The 25,371-nt window shown below is 38.9% G+C and overlaps 1 protein-coding gene across 4 annotated transcripts in view; it reads right to left on the bottom strand.

The window, feature by feature from the left end:
- LOC117217682 (multiple PDZ domain protein) overlaps positions 1-25,371 on the bottom strand; it is a 233,891-nt gene that overhangs the window by 61,833 nt on the left and 146,687 nt on the right. For all 4 annotated transcript variants that reach the window (XM_076524162.1, XM_076524160.1, XM_076524161.1 and 1 more), the window contains 2 exons: positions 5,400-5,505; positions 1,947-3,672 (listed from right to left, as the gene is read on the bottom strand). In XM_076524162.1, the coding sequence (XP_076380277.1) occupies positions 1,947-3,672; positions 5,400-5,505 (1,832 nt within the window). The remainder of the gene's footprint in view (positions 1-1,946; positions 3,673-5,399; positions 5,506-25,371) is intronic.

Below are 25,371 nucleotides of genomic sequence, written 5' to 3'. Positions count from 1 at the left end.
AATTATTCAGGTGCCTCTTTTCAAATGCTCCACCACTGTATCATCGAACTATGTACAGCATAAATTTTAATACGATGAATGTTAATTCTTCATATAGCGCGAGAAATGTTCATTCACTGCGGGCTTCTCATTCATTCGCCAAATCACCTTATATCTCGATCTATCGTTTTAAATATAATTATATTACACGTACTTCACAAACAGTGTCATCTATTTGCACTTGCGAATAGAATTCAGTAAAATTACTTTTGAAATAGACTAGTACGAAATTTCCCTTCGAAATAGGATTACATGAATAGGAGCGTCGATATCGATTACTATAATACGCTAAAATATGTGGGCAGTTCTGTGGAATCCCACAGAACGCCGGGTTAATTGCACTGTCTCGATAAACGCATTCCCATTTGTCCGACAAGGAATGTACTAGATCTGGAGTAACCGATTTTGTCGAAACTTTGTACGCATATACAGAGTGTTACAAAAGTGTTCGAATCGAATGAAATGGGTAATCCCTGACATAGTTTAAGATAATTAAGAAAATAAGGTCATTTCTGAAATTCCAAGAGCTAACAACATTTTTGGAATATTCTGGGATATGTGAAAAGAATTCAGTAATTTCATTACACGATATAGATTTACGTCGATCATTTCAGAAGTCCTTTTAAATTCTACTAATTGCATTTCATTCAGATCGTTTAGTAACACGAATAGCACAACATTAAATAATGATCGCGAACATGGAGAAATAATTACTGCACTTAAATGGAATTTAATACGAGATTGAGTTCGTACCATAAAAAGTGCCATAATTACCCAACAGTCTTGTTACGTATCCTGAATCATTCGAGAGTGCAAAGGGGTTAAATTATCTATTATCTATCGCAAGTAAATTTGGTCGCATCTTGCGAGATCATGTTGTGAGTCTTTTTGTGAAAGAAAATGTTTCAGTCTTCACGAAAATTCTCACTCTTATAGCAAATGGTAATTAACTTTCTTCGTGGCTAGATTAATTACGAATATTACGCTTGCAGAAAGGAATTGAAACATGTACTCCATTTCTGAGCGGATACAGTAATGTCTCTCTAATTGACGCTCAGGTTGTCCACAAAAATGGATAATTTGGGAAGAGGAGACACGATTATTCGAGCCTTGCCGTTCGTTTTTATAGCTACGAATTGTCAACAACTATAAAAACGAACTACAAGGCTCGAATAATCGTATTTCCTCTTCCCAAATTGTCCATTTTAGTGCACAATCTTAGCGTCAGTTAGGGAGACATTACTCTGTATTGCCTTCCGCGTTATAAATATTCTTTTGATGGACTTTGGTTTTACGATGGCAAGAACACTTATACAACACCCTAGAGACAACATCCTAAGAGCACCCTATACAGGATGTCCTATAATTTTTGTATTTCCGGGAACTGAAAGGTTCATGAGATAGTAACTTTTTCCTTAGCGAAAATGCGATCCGCGGCTTCGTTTACGAGTTATTAACGAAAAACAGTGATCAATGAGAGGTGAGGACCAGCTGGCGCGTGGCGGCCGAGCCAATGAACGGAACTGGGCTCCGTGCGCTCGTTGGCTCAGCCGCCTCGTCTCGCGCTAGCCGAGCTCGCTTCTCATTGGTCAGTGTTTTTCGTTAATAACTCGTTAACGGTACCTCGGAGAACATTTTTGTAAAGGAGAAAGTTACTTCAAATGATCGCAGGAATCCCATATTTTCCGGAAATACCATAATTTTGAGACACCCTGTATATTGTAGATGCGCCGATAGGCTGCCGTAGTGTATTTAATCCAACGCCCTGTATATTGGTAAACAGAAGAACGAATTCTATAGATGTATAAAGTTTCAACAATATCGGTGACCCCAAGGCCTTGCACTCTCTTTGCAGACGTAAGAAAAAGATCAATGTGATTTCAAAGATGGTTAGAGTCCTCACTCACCTCTTAACGATCCTCTCAGCGCCATCGTCGAGCAGCCTGCTTCCGGTGTCCTTGAAAGCGGCCCTCTTTTTGTCCGTGACGGCGGCTTCCACCAAGATCGTGAGTTCCGGCTGATCCGGTTGCGCTAGGCTTCCGATCTTGATTCCATCCCGACTCTTCTGCCTGGCCAGACTCCTAAGGCCCCCCCTCTTCGATCCCTCGCTGCCAGTCCTGCTCAGTTTCCTCTCCTTCCTCTCCCCCTCCACCGACTTGCCGATCCCCTCCCCGACGTCCTGGACCTTCGACAAGTCCAACAAAATCTCCGTCTTGATGTTCCTCTCGGACACCTTGTTCTCCTCCTCCGCAGGGTCCACCAGCGTGTTCTCCGAGGTGGACTTCGCCAGGCTGACCAGCTGCAGGTGCGAAGTGTCCACCGTTTCCGGGGAAGGCACTCGGCCGCTCCTCACCCTAATCGAGTCCAATAGCACAACCACTTCCGGCGGAGAGTGCACCTCCACCCTGGCGACAGGTTCTTCGAGCCTGCTGGCCGCGACCTCCTCGGCGGTGATGATCCTAGCCTTGACCAGCTGCACCTCCGGCAGAATGCCCGAGATCTCGCTAGGCTCCTCGAAGAAGATCTCCTCGACGTTCTCCTGTATCCTGACCTCCTTCTTCGCCTCGTCCAGCAGAGACTCCCTCGACGACTCCCTGGAGAACGTTCTCTTTCTCATCGAACTCCTGCGCTTCGGCGGAGCCTCCGTTTCCGGTGTCAGGCCGATCCTCGGCTCCGCAGCCGCCACCTGAAGCCGATCGTAGCTCGTAAGCCTCTCCGATATTACAGTGGACGGCGACTTCATCGAGTCTTCGGGAGTACTCTTGACTTCCTCCGCTCGTTGGCTACCTCTGTCGTCAACTCCTTCGGCCGGACGGGCCTTCTCCAACTCGTTCAAACTGGACGGACGCACTCGTTGCTCCTTCGTCTCTTGGACGACGATTTCCTGGCTATAGTGGTCCGTGAAGGTCAAAATGTTGTGTCTCGACAGGAACTCCGTGACCCTCTCGATACATTCTTGCTCCTTCTGCAACTTCCTGTGCTCCTTCGATCTCGACACCTCCTCCAGGCTTTTCTTCCTCTTCGAGACCTCCGGCGTAACCGAGTCCGGAACCCGTCTGGAGTCTTCGTCGCCTTCTTCCATCTCGTCGAGCTTCAGCGTCGCGGTTCTGTCGTCGGAATCGGTGCTCTGTCTCTTGACGATCTTCTGCCTCGCAACTTTCTCAGGCTCTTCGCGCGTCGTCGGCGACTCCTGCAACGGGGGCATCTTCTCCACAGTGTCCATGCGAGTCGACTCTCTCCTCCTCTCAAGGTCGGGCCGCTTTTTGACCGGTACTTGCGGCTCGGGTTGCTTCTCCACCGACGGCTTCTCGTCCGACGGTTCTGGCTTTAATTTCACTTTCGGCGCTACCTTTTCTACCCCTGCCGTGACGACGTGGCTGTACCTCGCGGCTATCTTCATGTCCTGGGACGTTGGGCTTATGTCCGCGATGATCACGTCCTCCAGAGAACTGCTGCTGGCTGGGTAGAACTCGTGAACGTCGACTTCCACTGTTTCCAAGGGTTTCTGAACTAGAGGAAGCACTCGACGCCGCTCAGCGGGACTGATCACAGGCGTCAATGGCGACGCGTCCTTCCAGTTGTCCTCATCCTCGTCGTCGGATTCCGGTTTGTCCATAGACAGCTCTGTTACACCTGCGGTTTTAGGGAATAGTGAGAAACGTGCTACTTTACGTTCATCAGGGATTTCGGAATGTTTTCATGCACTCTTTTCGTCTTCTACCAACCCTTTGCATTCGAAGCTATTTTAACTTTAAATCCAAAATAGAGTAATTTCTCCCTAATTCGTATTGAAATTGAGCACAAAAATGGACAATTTGGGGAGAGGAGATACGATTGTTCGAGCCTGCGACTCGTTTTTATAGTTGTTCACGAAACTAGCAAACGGCAACCTTCAGATATAAATGGATCGCTACCTCTAGATATAAAATTGCAATTTTTCGGAAGAATTGAATTTACACTGAAATGCGAAGTAAGAGTTGAACATCGCGATGCATAATCTTCCTCGATTATAAAGGAGAAACGACGATACTTTAACTCTATTGTGGCTAAACATAAAATAAATCGTATTCTGTAAATAATAATCGTATCTCCTTCTCCCAAATTACAATATATTTTTGTGTGAAAATCTCAGCGCGAATTAGGGAAAAATTACTGTAGTTTCTCCGACCTACGTTAATTTTGCACGACTCGCAATTAGTGCTTTTTATGCATATAAAATTGAGTCTCGTGACTCTCACAATTACATTTTTAACCATTTTTCTAGATATACAAAAATTGCACAATGCAAAAGTTACTTTGAAACGTGACGTAACAAATTTTTGCGGTACCTTAGAGGCGCCGCTCGAATGGAAATGGTTAAATTAATCATCTGGAGTTCGGTGAAACTTCGAAGTCAGAAACTGATTTATCGTCTTTTTTTTTAAATCTAAATCTATTTTTAGACAGAACGTGACAAAAATATACTGTTTTGTTGTCTCTTGTTCTCAATTAAAGACGTTGTGGATTGTCATTTTCGATTCTTATTTTACTTTTTATTTTTCTTATTTTCTATTTAAATTGTCAATTTGTTGTTAAATCATATCTAGAGGTTAAGATTTGCTGTTTGCGATTTATACAAATTTGTTCGCAATCATATATAAAAATTTGGTATTATATATATAATTTTGGGACACCCTGTATAATATATATAATATGATACATATATATATATTATATATATATATTATACAGGGTGTTCCAAAATTATGATACTTCCGGGAAATGAGAGGTTCCTGAGGTTATTTAAAGTAACTTTTTTCTCAGCGAAAATGCAATCCGCGGCTTTGTTTACGAGTTATTAACGGAAAACAGTGACCAATAGGAGACGAGCTTGGCTGGCGCGCGGCGGCGAAGCCAACGAGCGCACGGAGCTCGATTCTGCTCGTTGGCTCGGTCGCCAAGCGCCGAGCGAACTCGCCCCTCATTGGTCAGTGTTTTTCATGAATAATTCGTTAACGATGCCTCGGAGAAAATTTTTGTAACGGAAAAAGTTGCTTCAAATCACCTCAGAAATCCCTCACTTCTCGGAAACATCATAACTTTGGGACACCCTGTATATTATAATATATATTATAGATAGTATATATTACATATATATTATGTTATATACAAATATTGTATATTAATTCTGTGCTCCTGGATTGACGCTTTAGCTGCGGAAAATTTATCAAAAGGGTACATTTTTCAGATTTATTCTAAAATTGATCAAAAAATTAGCGTCGTCATTTCGGAATGAATGTGGTGACCGTTTATAACGTATTATCATTCTGTATTGAAGCGGAGACTAATTTGGAGAATCATTGAAAATTAGTATAGTATACCTGATCTGGAGGAGAGGAAGTCCTCGAGCTCGGCTGCGTGATCTGTCGTTTCGCTTTCGTTCGGGAAGCTTTTGCTGCGTCTTACGGGACAAATCGGCGGCACCCTCTACCGTGTGATCGGCCATCGGGACATACAAACAAAATCGAGAGAAATCAAGCAATTAATCCCATCGTCAAGCATACCGTCTCTGTGGCAGTAGAGAAAGGTAGAGCGATTTACGCGGGAAAGAAAAGCAGTCTCAAATTGTGCTACTTTGTTGAAAATGCAATTATTTACTCGAAGCGTAATTCTTCTTGTGAAACGACAGATTCGAAGACAGAGATACTGTTAATGACACAAACTCGGGATTAGGTTCGTCAGAATGTATCTGGCGATAAATATACATCAGTCTCTTTGCAATTCATGAACAATATAAAATCATATCGTTAATCGTAATTACACGGAAAAGGCAAAAATTCTAGTTCATATCAATGTTTGTAAATTAATATGTCTAAAACTTTACAATTAGACATTGGAAAATTGTAATACATTGTGATACTGTGGAGAAAGTATTACTGCAAGTGAAACACTAGATTTTTATCAATGACAACAGAAATACTTTTTAACATAGTAATTATTCTATTAATTGAGAATTTATAAATAATAATCATTATCAATTATATTAACAAGTAATCTTTTATTTTATAATTGTTTTCTTAATTTTTATATTATATTGATATTGTTCTTAATTTTTCGAAGCTTTCTCTGCAATGAATAATTTTCACTCGAAAGATTGTTAAATTCATAGAAATAACAACAAACATAAAATAAAGTTTGCGAAAAAATAAATGCTGGAAAATGGCAAAAAGAAAATAGATCATTTACTATCAGATATGACCTCGAAACAAACAATAAAAATCGATTTGTTGCATCGATCGTTACACGTAAATGTCATTAATAACATTTTGCGCAAACATTTGATATCAAAAAATGTTTATACCACGTTTTGTAACATACATTGTCCTCAGTCTGACGAAGAATTAGAAAGGAGAAATGGTTCGCCTATGGTCAGGCATACAGTCTGAAATGTCAGAACGTTTCCAGCGAAAATTCAAATCAAATTATATCATTAATATTTCACCGATTTTATTAATAAATTTCTCGCATTAGGAGATCAATCATTCGCAGCAACTCTGTCCAAAAGAGAGGAATAAGAATGAGTAAAATTGGAAATTAGAGTAGACACAGTTTCAAATATTACATAGAGTGTATGTAAAACGAAACAACAATTTCAAACATCTATGAAATAATAGTGGACGACTAATATTTACATTACTATGTTCCATATATCGTTCGCACTCGTACATTTCCTTTGTCTTTCTTACAATTAAATCAATAATCTAATCAAGAGGATCGATCGATTTTTACAGCTTACGCGCGGAACGTTCTGTCCATTACTTCGAAATGTGTATTTTTTAATGTACTTCACAAAGTTTAAAAATGGCCATGTACTTAACACGGAGCGACAATACAAACGATTTTAAATTGCGTACGCTGGGAAGTACGGCAATTTGCTTGATCACAAATGTATACTGCCAAAGCATCAGATCGGGAAATACTTTACACGCTGCCTTCACCACTAGCAACAAACAATAATGTCTACATAATTAAATTCGATGGGTGAAAATTCGACAAATTTGAATTTGAGCTGCTAATTTGAGCTGCTAATTACGGTACGATTACTTTAAATATTTAGGTCGGTGAGAACGTTTCAGCACGTTGAAAATATACCAGTTTACTGTAATTACAAATAGCCCTGGCCAGAGCAATCCCTTTCATCTATCGTTATTCGAAGATTGTAACATTTGATATAACATGAAAATGGAAGAGCTTAAAAATGAACAAAAAAGGAAAAAGTTCACAAATACCAAAATTCAAATAGTCGAAAATTGTTCAATCCGATAATATAAAACACTGGAGAAGATAAACACTTAAAGGTTCAAAAATTTCATCGAACACCTTGATGCTTCAAAAATTGTAAAAATTCATGTGTCATAAAAATTGAGGAGTTCAAAAACGAAAAAATCCAAAAGCCTGGCAATAGAAACATTCAAAGGGACAAACACATAAAGGTTTGAGTACTTCTTTTGATTTCTTGACGCACGAGAAATTGTAGATTTTTAAGTATCGTAAAAATTGAAGAGCTTGCGAATGTTTGCATTTAAATGCTTCGAAATTTGAAGAGCTTGAAAACGTTTCAATTTGGAGAGCTCGAAAACAATTAGATCTTGATAATTTGAGAATTCGGCACGAACACTGACGAAGTTGGACACCTAAAAGTTTGGAAGAAAACATATATAAAAATTCGGCAACTCGGTGACCCGAGAATATTGTACAGGTTGACGAATTAAAAATCGGAGAAATCAGAAGCTATAGAATATACGGTAATTCGTGAATTTGAAAGTACACAAGCTCGAAAACCTGCGAAATTACTGGTGGGAAATTAAAAGGCAAATGGTTCAGCGGTACAACAGATCTACTTGAAAGGTATACTAGTCAAATTTCACTCTCACGTCTATAATTCACGGGCTCGATCATCGCAGATATACCTTCGTCTTGATGGAAATCGATAGTTCGTGTATAATATAAAACAAGTAAGCGTTATTCTCATTAGACAACAAGCGTTCCACGAGTCGTATGTCTTAATTGTGCATCCTCACCTTTCCTTTCCGAATGCTTCGATCCCGTTCGATCTTTACACGTCAATCGTACCCGTCAAGTGACGAATAAAAAATCGTCGATCTACGTTCTCGCATTAATAAAATTAGTCCCAACCAGGACAGAAAGACAAAACAGTCTTCACACACATCGATCACCAAAACCTCTCGAAAGGCTGCACTTCAACGGGAGCGCCTTGCAAAACAATGTCGCAGAATTTCCACGAGCGTAAATCGCATACAGAATGTTAAAAGAAAAAAAACAACAAGACCCACGATCACAGTATTCCTTCTTCTTTAACACCCTGTATACTGCATCGTTGTAGATCCTCGCATTAAAGTCTCCCGTTTCATCGAACCAACGTATCGTTTCGCTTGAAACGAACTTGAAAACTTACCTATTACTTTCAAATACATCCTTCGATGTAAAAATTCAAGTTCGGAACCGTTACCGGCAAAATCTGACAAAGCAACAGCCACGGTTTGTCCCAAAAATATTCAGCTTCATACGGACACAACAATTTCTCGTTTTTCATTGATTGTTCTTGTTCATCAATTATGATTAATATTTTTCATAGACCATAGCGTTCACAATACGAAGTCTGCGGAGATGCCGCGTAGCGATTCTTCAAGATGGCGGCGAAGGAAAAAGCCGAGACATGTTCGTGAGAATCGTCAGACAATTATTTTGAATTGAAAATATTTAGTAATTTATTCATCGCATCAATCTTCTACAGTCTGAATTGTTTATACGTATTCGAAATAATTTATGTAACCTATAACCAGCGAATATCAATAGCAAGATATAAACCAACAAAGAATTTGTAATTTTTAACAAAATACTTTATTACGCTATAGCTGGAACTGAAGTTACGTTAAAACAGTGAAAAATCATTGTTAAGTGACTTCAGTCACATAAGTGTCAACGAGCGTTTATAAAATATTACGAAATAATTTATGTAACCTATAACCAGCGAATATCAATAGCAAGATATAAACCAACAAAGAATTTGTAATTTTTAACAAAATACTTTATTACGCTATAGCTGAAACTGAAGTTACGTTAAAACAGTGAAAAATCATTGTTAAGTGACTTCAGTCACATAAGTGTCAACGAGCGTTTATAAAATATTACGAAGGTACCGGAGAACTTGAATTTCTTAAGAAAAATGTACAAATTGAATAGAAAAACACGTGTCGCTCGACAAAATAATTTCAAATTAAATATTAATTGAAAATTATTTATTTATGTATTTATGAAAATTATTATGTATTTATGAAAATTGTCGTTTCGAGTGAAATTTTGCGCCACTCCTTTCATATTATTTATACTCTTTTCTTTTTAATATCGCAAGAATTCGAATAAAAATTAAACCAAAAATATCGTTTTTGGTATAAAACTCGCCATCTCGAAAGAGATGCTACCCACAGCCGTTCAAAAAATGGCGCTGCAGTCTACGATCGTGGTGAACACCGTGTTCGTTGAAAAAAGTTATGGTTTCTCGAACAATTAACAACAAGAAGCGGGAGAACTGCTGGCGCATTCGAAGCACGACGAACGTTTGCCACAAACCGTGATACACGAAAATAGAAAAATGAAACAACGGCTGGGAACGGTGAGAGGGTTTATACGAAGAACACGTTTAGGCAAAAGAAAAAACACTCATGTATAATATTACATCATGATTGGTCATTGCTTTCGGATATGAATATCATTGTTATTATTAAAACAGTCGTACGACGAGCACATTCGTGTATTATGTGTGTGTGTGTGTGTTTCTTTTTTGTTGTGTGTATATTATTATTTAATCGAATATCATTCTTTTTTTTATGCTTTTCGTTTGTTTTGTTTCTTTGGTCGATTAACTGCGGCAAATTGATCGAACTTGCTTCGCAAACGGTCCCGGTCTGGACGATTTAAGCATTGCCCTGAAAAATGAAAAATAACATTGCCGAATTAGTTTGGCGGGAACGCGTGGTGCACGCCGGCGATATTTAAAGAGACAGACAGACAGACAGACAGACAGGTAACAACAACAACAACAACAATAACAACAACGACAACAAAAATAGAAAAAAAAGAGACAAGAGACAATGAAGGAACAACGCCTACGGAATCGTGATCGGCCGTACGCATTCCATCGCGGAGCATTCCCTCTAACAATCATTTTTTTTTTCTTTGCTACTAGAAAACAGAAGCGCGCTAACGTGTTGAAACGCTAGAGATGCTTTCGTGTCTGACGTGAATCGTTTAGCAGAAACGGGGAATAAGCCTGTACGCAAGTGTTAATCGCGTCGCTGCGATCAATATTGTTATTATTAACGATATTGTCGTACGTGGCGTGTTTATTTCGACTAGAAACACTGGAATACTTCGAAGAATATAGGTGACGAACGTTATCTGTCCCGACAGTGCTATCGATTGTCCGAATCTTTAGGACAAAACGTTCACACCTGTCGAAAACATACTTTTCGATAAGTATAATTATCAAACTGTAATCACGTTATGGATTGTCGTGGATAGACAAAAATTATTATTATTATTACTATTATTATGAAAAACCATCTTAAAGAGGAGATGTTGAAAAGTTAATCTTATTCCTTCGCTGTCAGGGCAACTTTCGATTAGTTTCAAATCTTGATCAATATTTCGAATGAAAGCCATTTTGACTTAATAAAGACCTTTTAACGCTTTATTTACCGGAAGTCTATCACTATGTTTCTCGATGACTGGACAATACGATGAAGAAGCTCCATGATGTTCTTTTAAATGACAATTTAAGAAGAAGTTGTTACGTAATATTAATCCATATATATTATCAAATTATTAATGATATTGCTGTCGCTTTTGAGGTACTTTTTAAGAATCTCGTTCATTAATAATAGAACTACCGAGCCGTAAACGCGAATAATGTAAATTGTTTTATAACAATAGCAAGACCGGATGTGTTTTTAACTTCATACAGGTTCAGTTTGTCTAAAAATTAGAAAAATGTTCATAGAAACATTTTAGAAATATCAAAAACTGTAAAAGAACAAATCAGAAACCAGTCATTTCGACTACAGAAATTTCTCCCTAATTCGTCACTGATAGTCACCGATTGCCAACAACTACAAAAACGAGACGCAAGACTCAAATAATCGTATCTTCTATTCCGAAATTGTCCACTTTTGTGCGCAATCTGAGTGCGAATTAGGGAGAATTTACTGTAACTGTAACACTTTTGGTAATTTGGAATACCGAAATTAGTCCCAAATAGAGTAAATTCTCCCTAATCGATGCTCAGATTGTAAACAAAAATAAACAATTCGGAAAGAGAAGATACGATTGTTCGAGCCTTGCGGCTCGTTTTTATAGTAAGATATAACTATAAAAACGAGACGCAGAGAGAATTAGGGAGAAATTACTGTAGTTTGGTAATTCCAGTTTTAGGGACCACTATGAAAAACTACCGGCAGACAAAGTATTAAACATTTATGTTCAACAATCCTTGAAGTTCGTAAAATTTACCCGAAAATTTTAATGGAAGGAAATTATGAAGTTGACTTCGAAATCACTGCGTTCTGTGTCCCCAAAAAGATTCATACTGTATTTTGTCTCACCTTCAATTGTTTAAGAAGAAATATTTCAGCGTTTCCAGTAAAATGAAGCGCGCTACTCCATGATAATAAGCATAGATAGTGCTGCGAGCATGCACGCTAGTAGTTTGTAACAAGATTTAACAATAGCGAAGTTCGCTAAATGTCGACCATAGAGTTGTCGAACTAATTAATTATAAAGAGGGTTTCGTCAGATAATAATGCAAGAGCTAATTATAAATCCTTATGCCAAAACATAACAGAAAGTATTATTGTTTGCGTCCGATTCAACATTTATAAAAAAAAATTGATCATGAACATCTTTTGTAACAAAAGAATTTCCATGTTATTAGTGAGAGTGTCACTGAATGAAAACTAGTGTACACACTATTGTGCATTACCTGTGTACACTAACAGGTGTAAAAAGGTCAGGAAACGTCTATTTATCTTTTATGGCCGTTATAAGTTAACAAAATCTGCGATATAGTAACAACTACGTAGAAATTATAAATTATATTGAACGGATATTTAAAACGTTTTGAACCGCAGTGACACTTATTGAGAACGAACTATTCTAATATAATTAATATATTATTTAATATTATTCAATATCATTTAATATATTATTATTATATTAATATAATGTTAAATTAAAAACATAAATTAATCAGATAGCAATACTAATGTTTCAAAGTAACATATAAAATGCAAGACATATTTATGTGACTGCGATTAAACCCAAGCTTGATTATACCATCGCAGACCCTTGAACGCCAAGATAAAGCATAGATTGAGTGTAAATTGCGAACGAACAGTCTTTGACTTTTCTTAATCAACCTTCTTGATCGGACTTACCGCTGTAAAACCATTGCAGTGGAAATAACACAAATACCTAAATGAACTGTAATTTCCTGTAATTTCGCTGAATTTCACGCACTCGTCTTCGCCGTACATACAATTTTGAAACGATTAAAGACGCGCGATAGATTAAAATATTACTAAATGCTCTCAGCTTTGTAAAAATTTCTTCTCGCGTCAAAGACAAATGAATTCCTTATTTTGTGTTTCACTCAATGTCTCCTCAATATTTATCTCCGCAATTCAAGGGTCCTGATTACACGAGGAAGCGTCGCTGCAGTACTATCCATCGGACACCGTTTCCAAATAATTGAAAATTGATACGACCCGACACAAGCGACCATTTTATTCCCCGTTTCTAATAAATGATCCATGCTCGTGTGGATGTTGCAGCGAGAGCTTGCAAGTGGCGTATCGCAGGGCCAGGCAAACAATTACTTCACCAAATGATATGCGAGAATGTTTAATGCCGCGGTGATACCGGAAACGAGGTGTAGCAATTTCTTGCGTTAGGAACCCGATCCGGTAGTTTGCCTCGCCCCCGGTCGGAGATAAAACCGGCAAAGATAAGTTTCAAGTTTTCCCCAATTTACTCCGGCCGCGTCGCATCGTTCGACGTAACTCGAACCAATTTCCGAATAAAACAGACCCAAGCTAGATCGGTCTAATTCGAGAAGAACGGCGCGATAGATCTTCGAAAAAGAGGAGATAGACGATCTCTCAAGGAAATCTGAAACTTTCTTCGCACGCATCGCTCTGCTTATAGCGCGGCCATCTTGCGTTCGCGTTTCCTGTCGACGAATCTCCAAAAAACGATTCCGAGCTACGATCGCTCGCATCGATGATATTGTTCGCTCGCGGTTAACTTGTTTACGAATCCGATCGACCCGATGGTGCGGTTAGCATAACGTGGGATTCATCGATCGCAGTGGACACGTTGACGTTCGTTACGAAATTTCGGAACTCCGCCGGAATGATATCTTCCGAAATGTTCGACGCGCGATTGAAACGAGCGAAATCGAGGCTTCGCTAATTATAATTCACTGCCCGCGCGGATCGGTGATATTTACGACGAGATTTTGCGAGAGACATCGTGCACCGTTGTTACGCCGCGTTGTGCAATAATTCGAAGGAAACTGTTCGGAACGAACTAGAAAAAGAAACGGTGCCACCCGACGCACAAAGGATTAATCGAACAATACCGGGGCTCTGCTAGATCGTGTTTAGTTCGATTGAAGTCAAGGCCACTCGCGAGTCGTCACCCCCTCACCCATTTCACACAATTGGATTTCTAAACGAAGAAATCTCTATTTGATCGATGAACTGACGTATCTGTGAGAGAGAGAACACTGACCTGGATTATTATTCAGTCCCTTAGATTTTGCATATCGTTAGGCGCATCGGTCGTATTAGCGGTGCTCGAACTTAGCAGGAATCCCATACTTACTAACAATGGGTGGGTTCGGTGGCCTCGTGCGGTCAATTAATTTCGATCTGTGTACGGTAACGAACGTCACGGCCCTACCGATGAAAAGTAACACGGCCGTTAAGACCAGACCAGCGAGACTGGGATTTTCGGAAGCTTCGACTCGGTCAGGATCCGAGCCAAAATGGCGGGAGTAAGTGAGGTCGCCAGCAGAAAACGGGGTGGGGGTAACTGCAGCGGTGCAAGCATAATCTTGTACGAACCCCGCAAAAGCCAAGTTAGTCAACTGCACATTAGTTTTTATCGTGAGCTCGTAATGTCTCCTGTACCGGTCCAAGGGAGAACAATTCGACCCTCGTACGTTCCTCGCGTGGAAATTCGCTCGTTTTACGCTCGTTTATACGCCGGATCATGCGTATGTTTCTTTTCGCCACGAATACAGGATAGAAGTGCGGCCTATCGATGCAGTTGTCGATAGGTGTTATCGATACAGTGTCTGACAAACGAGAGCAGTCGACCAGAGACTAGAGAATGATTGGATTTGAACGCAGCGCGAAACAAATACCAACGCGATAACAATGAAATACAACGAAGCAATGACAATACGAAATAAGTTGCTCCCTCGAGACTGATTTTGACTTCGTTCTAGGCTCTCGTTTTCATTTTTATTCGAACGCTTTAACCTCTTGCCGTACTTTGACGAGTCCGACTTGTCACGAAAGTTTCTAGTAATAGGTAGTATAATAACTAACAATAGTATTATAATAGCTAGTGTGTATTTATTAGTGTAGATGTTATTCTGTTCTTTAAAATTGGAATCAAATTCGAATCTCTTGTCATCGATATTTAAGCATTCGAGTAAATTTAGGCGCACGATAAGCATCAATTTTCTTTCCCTTCTAAGAAATTATTGCAATCGAAAAACGTCTAACCGCAGTAACTGCGAAGAAAATGGCATGCCAAGGGGTCAAGATTCAAGTAATTTCGTCGAATTTAATTAAAGTTATTACGTTTTTAAAGAACGATTATTTTCGAAAGTTGAAGAAATTGTTTCAGATGAAACAGAAGTCTCATTTCCGTTTGTAGGCTGCGTTAGCTTTAAAAATGTTTCAACGATATTATCAATATATCGCTAAGTATCAATAATATATCGGTACAGTATCGATAATCGACGGCAATTAGCCGGATTAAAGTGTAAAACGTGTGAGAACCGTGAACGGATCTCGTACGCGATTATTCTCGAGGAACGTATGAGGGTCGATAGAAAAGGAACATGAAATACTTACGATCGATGCAACGCATCTGCATTCGATTAGATTCTTCTGGACCACTCAAATTACGTGAAGCAGATCAAAAACTGTACTAACGGACTTTTGAATTTTTATTCGTACGCAAAGTTCACCTTTCAACCGACGCATTGACCTTGTTTCTCAATTTTTAGAACGAGATCAGGTTCTCGATTATAATTTTATAAAGTTGATCAATTTGGTTGTTAGGAGCTCGTACAACAAATCTGGTCTCACATGGTATCTCTCCGTGATTCACGTTGTTGCTGTAATCCAATCTGTAGCAACTTCTGATCCCAATAGTTGGATTTACCGTGGACATTACCATGCTGTCGATATAAATTACCAGGAGACACCATGCGCGCGACCATCGGTTCCTAGGTTCGCGATTAACGCATTAGGATGCTTTTGACGGCGTCACTTGCTCCTCAACAGCGTCTCTCAATGATTAATGTTATCACCGATGCTACGTATCATCGTAAGTAAAGCGGAACGAGAAAAAGAGCAAATCTATTTCCATCGAACGTGAAATTTGTAGCTTTTTCATTGTTCGAATCAGACCCGAGCAAATTACATTGGAAATGAAAATAAAAGATAACTGTTTCGAATCATTCATTTCGCACCGTTACTTTTTTTCATTTCTAATATGACAAAAGATATATACAAAATAATATACAAGAGACAAATTCTACTTCAAGAGACCTTCGCATGAATTTGCTTTAACACTAGATTTACGGAACCCGTCAAAATGGCGGGTCACTAACTTTTTAATTTACGATTATTCATATCGTAAAGATACATTTATGAGCTACTTATTCAATTTATGTGTTACTTGCGGCAAATGTTACGATAACACTTGTTAAAAATCAGAATAAATGTCTTATTGTTACTTTTATAAACTAATATAAAACAGCTGTTTTTTTTGTGCTCCGTAAATCTAGTGTTAAACAGAACTATCTTTTTATGAAGATATAATCCTCGAAATAATATCCTTCGAGAAAAGGTTTTATTTTAAAATATCTTTAGCCCGAGTTTATCTGTTACAGTCTCGTCGATTAATGTTCCTGTTACATCGCTATATTTCTGTTGAATAATTTCACAATTATCTCAAATAATTGTGTCAAATAATCATAAAGTGAAATAACATGTTATTTAGAAGAATACATCAAGCAACGTTATCTCCAAAGCTGTCAAAGGCACGGAAATAATTATGAAACAGAATCTTGTTTCGAATAACGTCGTGTCAAATGTTCCAATAGACACAATATAAATATATCGAACGTTTCTCTATACCAAACCAGAACCAATACAGTAATAATCGACTAAACATAGTAAAACAGAAAATCTATTTTAATTTCTAATATAATATGAACAAGGTCTCTGTGAGTATTGATATTCTAACAGTACCGTAAAACACAAGAAGCCAAGCATAGCAATGGTATCTGTAGATCCGACTGCCTTCCACTAAAAGATTACATACAGTTTCCAAAATGGAACAGAATGCACAATCAACGAATGAAATCGCTGTTATCACGGTGATCGCACTAATCATCGAGGTTTCTAGTCTGCTGTCACTGGTCCGGGAGCAATGCCAACGTTTCTCCCACGAGTCGCCTAGACATCATCGATGCGAGCAACAATGAAGATGGACGATGAACGATGGTGAGCGTAACGACAGTGATCATCGCGTGCCTTCGAGACTCCGTTTGAAAAGCTTCCGCCGCGTCTGCGAGTACGGTGCACACGTAGACACACAGAGACACGTTTGCCGTTGTGTGCGCACGTGTTAAATAGAGTCGAACAGTACGCGCGTCGAGGTGAATGAAGGAGAAGTAAAGGAGAGAAGAACTGAATCGAAGGAGAGAGAGAGAGAGAGAGAGAGAGAGAGAGAGAGAGAGAGAGAGAGACGAATGAACGAAGGAAAACAAAAATAAAGAAAGGAAAAGCCTGCAGGAGAATCGATTTGTATTATGTAACTTGCGGGCAGATATCCAGCGGCTATCATCTAGGAAAGGTTTTGCTACCATCCGTTTGCTCGTTTCGAGTATTCGGGGGTCGGGGGTCGGCTAGTCGAGAAAAGTAGCTTTCAGGTACCGAGCGTGTCCCCGTGTCAAGCAGTCGTTGACGTACGCACGCGTATCGATCCCCCGGACACGAGAGCCTCTTGATAATAGTGAAGAAAGGTGCCAGTGAGTAGTAGACAGTAGCAGAATGATAATAGACCTCTACGAAAAGGTGGAAAGGTTCGCATACGAGCTGTGGTGATCGTTAGATTCGTTAGAGAGAACACGAACGGGAAAAGAAAAGCGACGCGCACCGCCGCTGAAAAAGCCTCGAGTGCCGCTTTTTCAGAAAATGAGGGCCACCGTGTGAATGGAAGCTCATTCTCTTTTATCTGTTTAATTCTGTTTCCGAGCGGTATGCACCGCGATGCGCGGGTTGCCTCGGTTCAAGGCAGCCACCTAAATATCTCAATTGGTTGCGATCGTGTGAAAAATGTATGCACAGTTTCGACGGTATCAATGGACCGTGGAGAATATTTTCCTGGCTTTTCGAATTATTAGGATACAAATGAACGAATTAACCTCGATTTCGTACAACTAATTTTTCATTCAGTATGGCACAGTACATGTAGCTTTAAAGAATGTATGCTGGGAGTTGAGTTTTAATTGTAAAATATTGTACCGAAGAAATTCCTGGGGTACAAAGAGGTGGTGGAACGATAGAATGTTAACACTAAATTCTAACAATAAAATGAAACAAGACTTGGAAGGTGCGAGAAAGGAACGTATGACTTTGAAACTGCACAGAATCGCGGAGGGTTAAGATGATTAATTTTTACTCCTATTATCTTTTTATACCGATGCAGATAATATTATCCCACGCGTGAACAACAAATTCAATTATCGTAACGTGGCTCTGATCATTTAATTACCCATAGCAAGTATTATTTTCATTGACTTTTAACAGAACGATTGATTAATTTACTAAAAATTTACTGTGAACACGGATTTTTGTTATTGTGTTGATTTTCTAGAGCGAAACTGCATTCCGAAAAGTATTTTTGTAAATTTTGATAGCATCTCTAGAAAACTTCCAGCGCGACGGTTCGTAATCCGCGGAAACAGGCAACCATTATACGGAGTGTCCCAAAATTATTGTAGCGCGAAATGAGGGATTCCTGAGGTCATTTAAAGTAACTTTTTCTTTAACGAAAATGCAACCCGCGGCATCGTTTACGAGTTATTAACGAAAAACGCTGACCAATGAGAGGCCAGCTCGGTTAGCGCAAGGCGACCGAGCCAACGAGCGGTCGAAGTCCAGTGTCCGCTCATTGGCTCAGCTGCCTGGCACCAGCCGATCTCGCCTCTCATTGGTCACTGTTTTTCGTTAATAACTCGTAAACAACGCCGCGGATTGCATTTTCGCTAAGGAAAAAGTTACTTCAAATGACCTCAGCAACCCCTTATTTTCCGGAAATACCATAATTTTGGGACGCCTGGTAGAATGATTATCGTCGGAAAAAATATGTTTATATCATCGCAGTTGAATGAGATATTTAGATGATTGCTTTTCAGATGCACCATCCCGTATAGAGGTGTGCAAAAGTTTCCGGCCAGATGGACTCTTTACATTGCATTCGAAACTCACCATCTAGAGGAACGTGAAATTGTTCGTTACGGAAAAGCTTCCAGCGAATTTATATTTTTCGGTGAATCAAGCGTTGCATTTGTCGTGTTATTGTGTTGGATATTCATGTCATGATATTGTTACTAGAATTGAAGTGCAACTAAATAGAGATGAACAAAATTCGTTTTCAACTCTCATAAGAGCTCTTCGCTGTTATTATTTTCACATTTTCCTTCAACAAAAATTGCGTTTCATTCTTAATCTCACGTTTGAGATTCATACTAATTCTTAATCGTGAGAAACTAAACAATTTTGCAGAAGAAGAAGAAGAAGAAGAAGAAGAAGAAGAAGAAGAAGAAGAAGAAGAAGAAGAAGAAGAGATGGACAAATGAGCGAGTTTTCGTGTGAAGAGCGCATGAGAAGTAAAAATGAATAAGATTAGAGTTTTGAATGGGTGAAAAATTTGATTGCGCAACTATAGCCGCCATTAGCGAACGTATAATATTGTAGAGCGACTACAGTTGCCATTAGCAACGGAAGAATTAGAAGAGTAGAAAGACATAGCGAGTAAAAGAAAGCAAAAGCAAAATGTCGTTCTCTGTGCTGCGATACCACTGGAGTAACGTAGAATGAAATATCTGGCTGAAAGCTTTCACACTGTGTGTCTTTTTCGTGAAACCCTTCGCACACATCCGCCAGTGAATCGGTAATCAATGATTAGATTGCGAAGCAGAATTAAGAGTGAACGTTCTTCTCCTTGCTCGTTAGTGATTTCATTGAACAGCGCGTGAACAGATGATTGATTCAGCAATTAATTCGACAACCACTTTGGATATGTGCAGGAATGGAATGAACACTTACCAATTCTCGCGTCTAAACTGGCTAGTCGTACAATGAAGCCACCGTTCAAAAGCGAAGTATTCGAATAATTCTGAATAACTTTGATTGCCTCTCATAAAATCAATGTAATTGTTTAAATTCTGTACACATTCTAACGGAACTCGGTTTACACAACTATATTATGATACAAATTAATATGAACCACGCATCAATCAAAATGTTAAAAGAAAACTCCAAATTCCTTCAGTCTCGTTATTTGAAAATAAAACAATGGGGTAGCGGAGCCGGTTACTGTGGGGCGACCGATTGTTGTGCCTTTGGTTTGTTTTCGGGCATGATTAACTTTATATTTACCGAATAAAACATATTAAACTTTTGTATTGAAAACTAAACATAATTAAGAGAATAAACAAATGTTGTATCAAACAAAAAATAAACGAAATAAAAACAATAAAAAATGTTGCATTCAGAAAGAAACAAAGCAAAAGAATAACAAAATTTAATACGTCTCGTTCAATAAACACAAAATTAATTATGCCCGAAAGCAAACCAAAGGCACAGAAGTTGGTTACCCCACAGTAACCGGCTACACTACCCTGGCTTCGTGAAAGCAAGTTTACACGAAGATAATATTTTTATAAAGTAAATGTGAACAGCAGTCTAAACGTATACGAACAAGCCAGATTGATCGAAGGAGTCGGAAGACGCTCGAGATTATTGAGCGGCGGTGTAAAAAGAAATAGAAATCATTAGTGACAGTGTGTGGGAGGGATGTACTCTGGATGGATGGGGAAGGCGAAGAGAGACAGAAAAAGAGATGACAAATAATTACGAACGAAAACAATCTGAACTATTGTTTCTACTTGCCTCTTCGTAACCGCGTTCCCTTTCTTTCCCACTAAACGCAATAGCACTCCCTCTTTCCCTTTCGTTCTTTCCCGACACCCGCGGTGTTCTCTCTGTCTTTCTCTCGGCAACTATCGTTCCTCGAAACGATTACGTCAGTAATCAAAATTTTCATTCGTTTCACATTTATTTTTTTACACAACAGTGTCCCCTTCCCTCCAACGCCTTGCAATGCATTTCTGCAGGGTACACGGATGCAACGGTGACGTTTTATGAAGGCGGAACGGGGGAAATAATGGTGGAGATGTGGGGGAGGTCCTCAGGGTTGACGCTCACTTTTCGATGAAATTTGCTCCAGCGATAGAGCTTGTAAAGCTGAATCCAATGATACCCGGTTTTAGGGGCAAACGACTTATAGTTTTTGAGATAATTAATGTTTAAATCGATAATAAAAGGCTAGAAAGACGCGCTGGATTACGGCACGAGAGTCACGTAGGCCGGATTTAACCTCCCGCCTTCCCCCACTCCCTAATATTTCTAGTACTGTGCTAGTGTGGTCCTTTCTGTACTGAGAACGGTTCGGCTCTGACCGATGATGCCCGAACCGTACACCGATTCGTATCGCACGTACGCTCTTTCATTCGGTCGGAGCCGAATCATCCGTGTAGGGATGTCTGTTTAGAACGGGTATTGCATGCACACGTGTGCACGTGCAGTTAATATATCCGTGTATTAACCCGTGTACTTATTGATATACGGGTACATGAATGCACGTGTAATTAATGTGTAATTGATAAGAGTTTCTTAATTTCGCGCAGACACATTACAAAAATGAATGCTATTGTTTGTTCGGACAAAAAAGTAAGTATGAATGAAGAAATAAATCGAAAGAAACAATTGGAAGTTATTTGGAAAATATTTTTAATCGATTTAATAATGTTTTTATACGAAAGAAAAACTAAAGTGTTCACTTTCTGAACGAATTAAAATATGGACACGTTAATTACATGTGCATTCATGTACCCGTGTATATTAATGAGTACACGGGTTAATATACGGATATATTAACTACACGTGTGCACGTGTGTTTGCAATATCCGTTCAAAACCGACATCCCTACGCGTAAAGATTGGACTCGGGAGCGTACGTGCGGTGTGAATCGGTGCACTGTTCGGGTATCATCGGTCGGAGCCGAACCGTTCCCAGTAATGCGAGCGAAAGGATACCACACCAGCAGAATACTAAAAATATTAGGGAAGGGGAGGGGGAGGTGGGAGGTTCGATCCGGCCTACGTGACTCTCGCGTCGTAATCCAGCGCGTCTTTCTGGAATTTTATTGACAACTTTAACATTAATTATCTCAAAAATTATAAGCCGTCTGCCCGCAAAACCCGGTATCATTGGATTCAGCTTTACAAGTTTTATAGCTTTATAATCTCATCAAAACGTGAGCATCAACCCTGGGGCCTCTTCTTGTCTGACCATTTCGAAGCGTTTCTATTACATACCGGAGGTTATGGTCCAGTCCCTGATTAACACTAGGATTACGGAGCACTAAAAGCAACTATTATAAAAATAACAAACATATTTATTCAGACAAATTCCCCGTAAATGCATCTTTATGTTTCTTCTCAATGATCATAAATTTGAAAATATTGAATATGCCACAAAATGACGGATTCTGTAAACCTAGTGTTAAATAAATACTGCGAGCACACCGATCGCGACGATTCGAGATGAAATCTGTGCAATTAATCTGTTAACCACTGGTCTTGCTGTGATTTCGCGATTACGGTCGACAAAGCTACCCTATTTCTAATCATTTATGATATGAGAAAGATTTATTAGTCTTTGCAAGTACATATTTAACACTCGGACGGCGGAACTCGGTTCCATTTGGACCGAGTATATAAATATTGCTATTCGAGACGATCTAGTTTCTAACAATTCATTTCAATTATCGCATGTTTCACTGAAGTCTACAGAAAGATTAATGTGTGTAGGAGCAGTATTTTCAAAAATATGCTGAATAAATTGATGAAATTGGTAAATAATATGATCCTAAACATACTCGCGAGGAGAGGTCACAGACTTTGGGTAACTGATTTCAATGACATTTGTTTTAGTAACTCCAGACGAAAAATCGTTTGAGTCGTGTTGGAGCGTTCGTGTGAATGGGCATTATCTATGAGGATGTTTGACGTTGAAACTTCATCGAACCGAATATGTACTGTGTATAGATATCGAAAACAAGAAATAACTTCTACGATACTGGAGTGTCTATGTGGGTAACGTATTGGATCCCAAATCCCAGAGGGTCGTGTGGATTCGATTCTTTCTTCGTGTAGATTCTTTTGTGATTAATATATATTAATAAATTGTTGGCCTTTTTCGCTTTGTTTTAATTAGGCCAGCTCTTCTGGCTCCCCTTACGATGCGTTTCCTCTACTTGTATATAATATATATGTATTTATTATGTATTTCCTTGTTTATCTAAATTTAATTCGATTTAATCATAAGCTCTATATCGCGTTCACACTGGCATGTACCATTGACGGTGCACACATCAAGATAAATCGGCGCCACGCCCATGTAATCGCGTTGAAATGTCTTTTATAGAAATTTAATTTCCTATGAAGAATAAAGAGAAAAAAGTTTAGCCGCGGAAAAGAATCGCAAACTCACAACCTCCGGGATTTGCCATTCCAATATCGTAGATGTTTCTTGTTTTCGATATCTGTACACAATGTTCGGTCCAATGAAATTTAAACATTAAATATCTTTATAAATAATGCCCATTCACACACGAACGCTCGATTATAACTCAAATTATTTTCATTCTGGATTCACTGAAAAACATTTTATTGAAGTCCGAAGTCCGTGACCTCTCCATGTCAGTTATACAGGATGTCCCAAAATTATGGTACTTCCGGGAAATGAGGGGTTTTCCCGAGGTCATTTGAAGTAACTTTTTCCTTAGCGAAAACACAATCCGCGGCTTTGTTTACGAGTTATTAACGAAAAACAGTGACCAATGAGAGGCGAGATAAGCTGTCGCGCAGCGGACAAAGCCCAGTTTCGTTTATTGGCTCGGCCGCCTCGCGCCATCCAAACTCGCTTCTTATTGGTCAGTGTTTTCCGTTAATAATTCCTAAACAAAGCCGCGGATTGTGTTTTCGCTAAGGAAAAAGTTACTTCAAATGACCTGAGGAATCCCTTATTTCCCAGAAATACAATAATTTTAGGTCAACCTTGTTATTATCAAAATGGTCCGCCGCTCGAGTGTTAATATAAACATTTCTATCAAGTCTGCTTCTTCTTTTCTCTCTCTCTCTCTCTCTTTCTCTCTTTTTTCAATCTCCTTCCCCTCCTCCCCCACCCACTCGCTATACTGTAAAAAGATAAACGGCGGATATAATACGTATTTTATGTACAAAGTAAGAAAAATTACTCGAGCGAATGCAACTCGCTAAAACAAAGATCGCTAATACGGTCACGTTTAGTTTGTGTGTCACTGTTATGTGTAAGTCTGTATGTCTGTGTGTACGTGTGTGGCCATGTATATGGTGGCTTGTGCGTGTAGGTGTACAGGGTGAAGTGGCTTCCATTGATTCCTGACGTTATCAGTGTCTCCATGGAACGAAAGTTTCATAATATCTGAAAGAAGATCCGATGCTTTGATCAATTTGTTTTTTACCGTTGCTTTCTTTGCAATTTGTTCTGTAAATGTACAGCGTAGGAAAACAGAAATGTCTCAGGACACACGCACCAAAATTGTAGAAGGATCTTTGAAAATTCTATTCCATTTCAATAAAAAGAAAAAATAATTACAGTGATGAGGCACAACAAATAAATGTGCACAATTATTACTGTGGACTGCAACTTCTCATTTTCATGAATTGTTTTCTAAAAACACGAATAAGGGGAACGTTCTTTAAATCGACTAAAGAATGTCTTGTGGTATGTCTAAAATAATATAACGGAACTAACTTTTCATTAAAATATGCTTGTCCCCTTGCATTTCAGACATTGCGCGTGTCATAAATGCACAAATATCCGCAGTCTGGTTATTATCGTAAACGTAGGTGATTATTCCTGATGTTTCTGTTTCACGATTAGTATAAGAAATCTTTGAGTAAAAATATAAATTTTTCCTTTTTCCGATTTATACATGATAATCTGGGCCAAGACTAAAAAAAAAAAATAGGAAAATGTATAGTTTTGAGTACTGTAAACCTTGGCATTTTCATTAATTAAGGATTTTTGAAGCGCACAATTTTCGAACTGTAATTTTCTAATTACTATTAATTATTATATTTCCTAATTTTTATTATCTTATTAATTTGAAGGAGATTCATAAAAGATAAAGGAAATGTGACAATCTTTCACGTTAGAAACTACGCTCTAAACAATTTCCTCGTTGTAATCACACTTTGCCCGCCTCCTTATATTTGCATCTTTACTCACGGTGTGTGCTCAGCTAATAATAAACAAACTTCACCGCACAGTCTACTTTACGAGAACGATTAATAGCAAGTGCGAGAATGATAATTCGCGGCTTCCATTGCACGTGAATGTACGGTTCTTGACGAAGAATGAGAGTCGCACACAGGCTTCAACATTTTTATCGGCTTTCGTTAAATTTATTATCATTGCTAACCATTTTAAACTATTAAGGACAGTTTTGTTGTTCTGCGCGTAATCAGATTATACGTTTGCAATTTCGGGAATAAAATAGCCCCGATGTCTCCACTAAGTAAATGTCTAAAAAATGTCTCCACTTTTCGTCCTTAGAAGGTTAATAATATGT

Source organism: Megalopta genalis, chromosome 8 (assembly GCF_051020955.1).
Source record: "Megalopta genalis isolate 19385.01 chromosome 8, iyMegGena1_principal, whole genome shotgun sequence".
Taxonomy (NCBI): Eukaryota; Metazoa; Arthropoda; class Insecta; order Hymenoptera; family Halictidae; genus Megalopta; species Megalopta genalis.
Note: the sequence above shows the minus strand (reverse complement) of the source record. Positions and strands in the feature narration are given on the sequence as shown.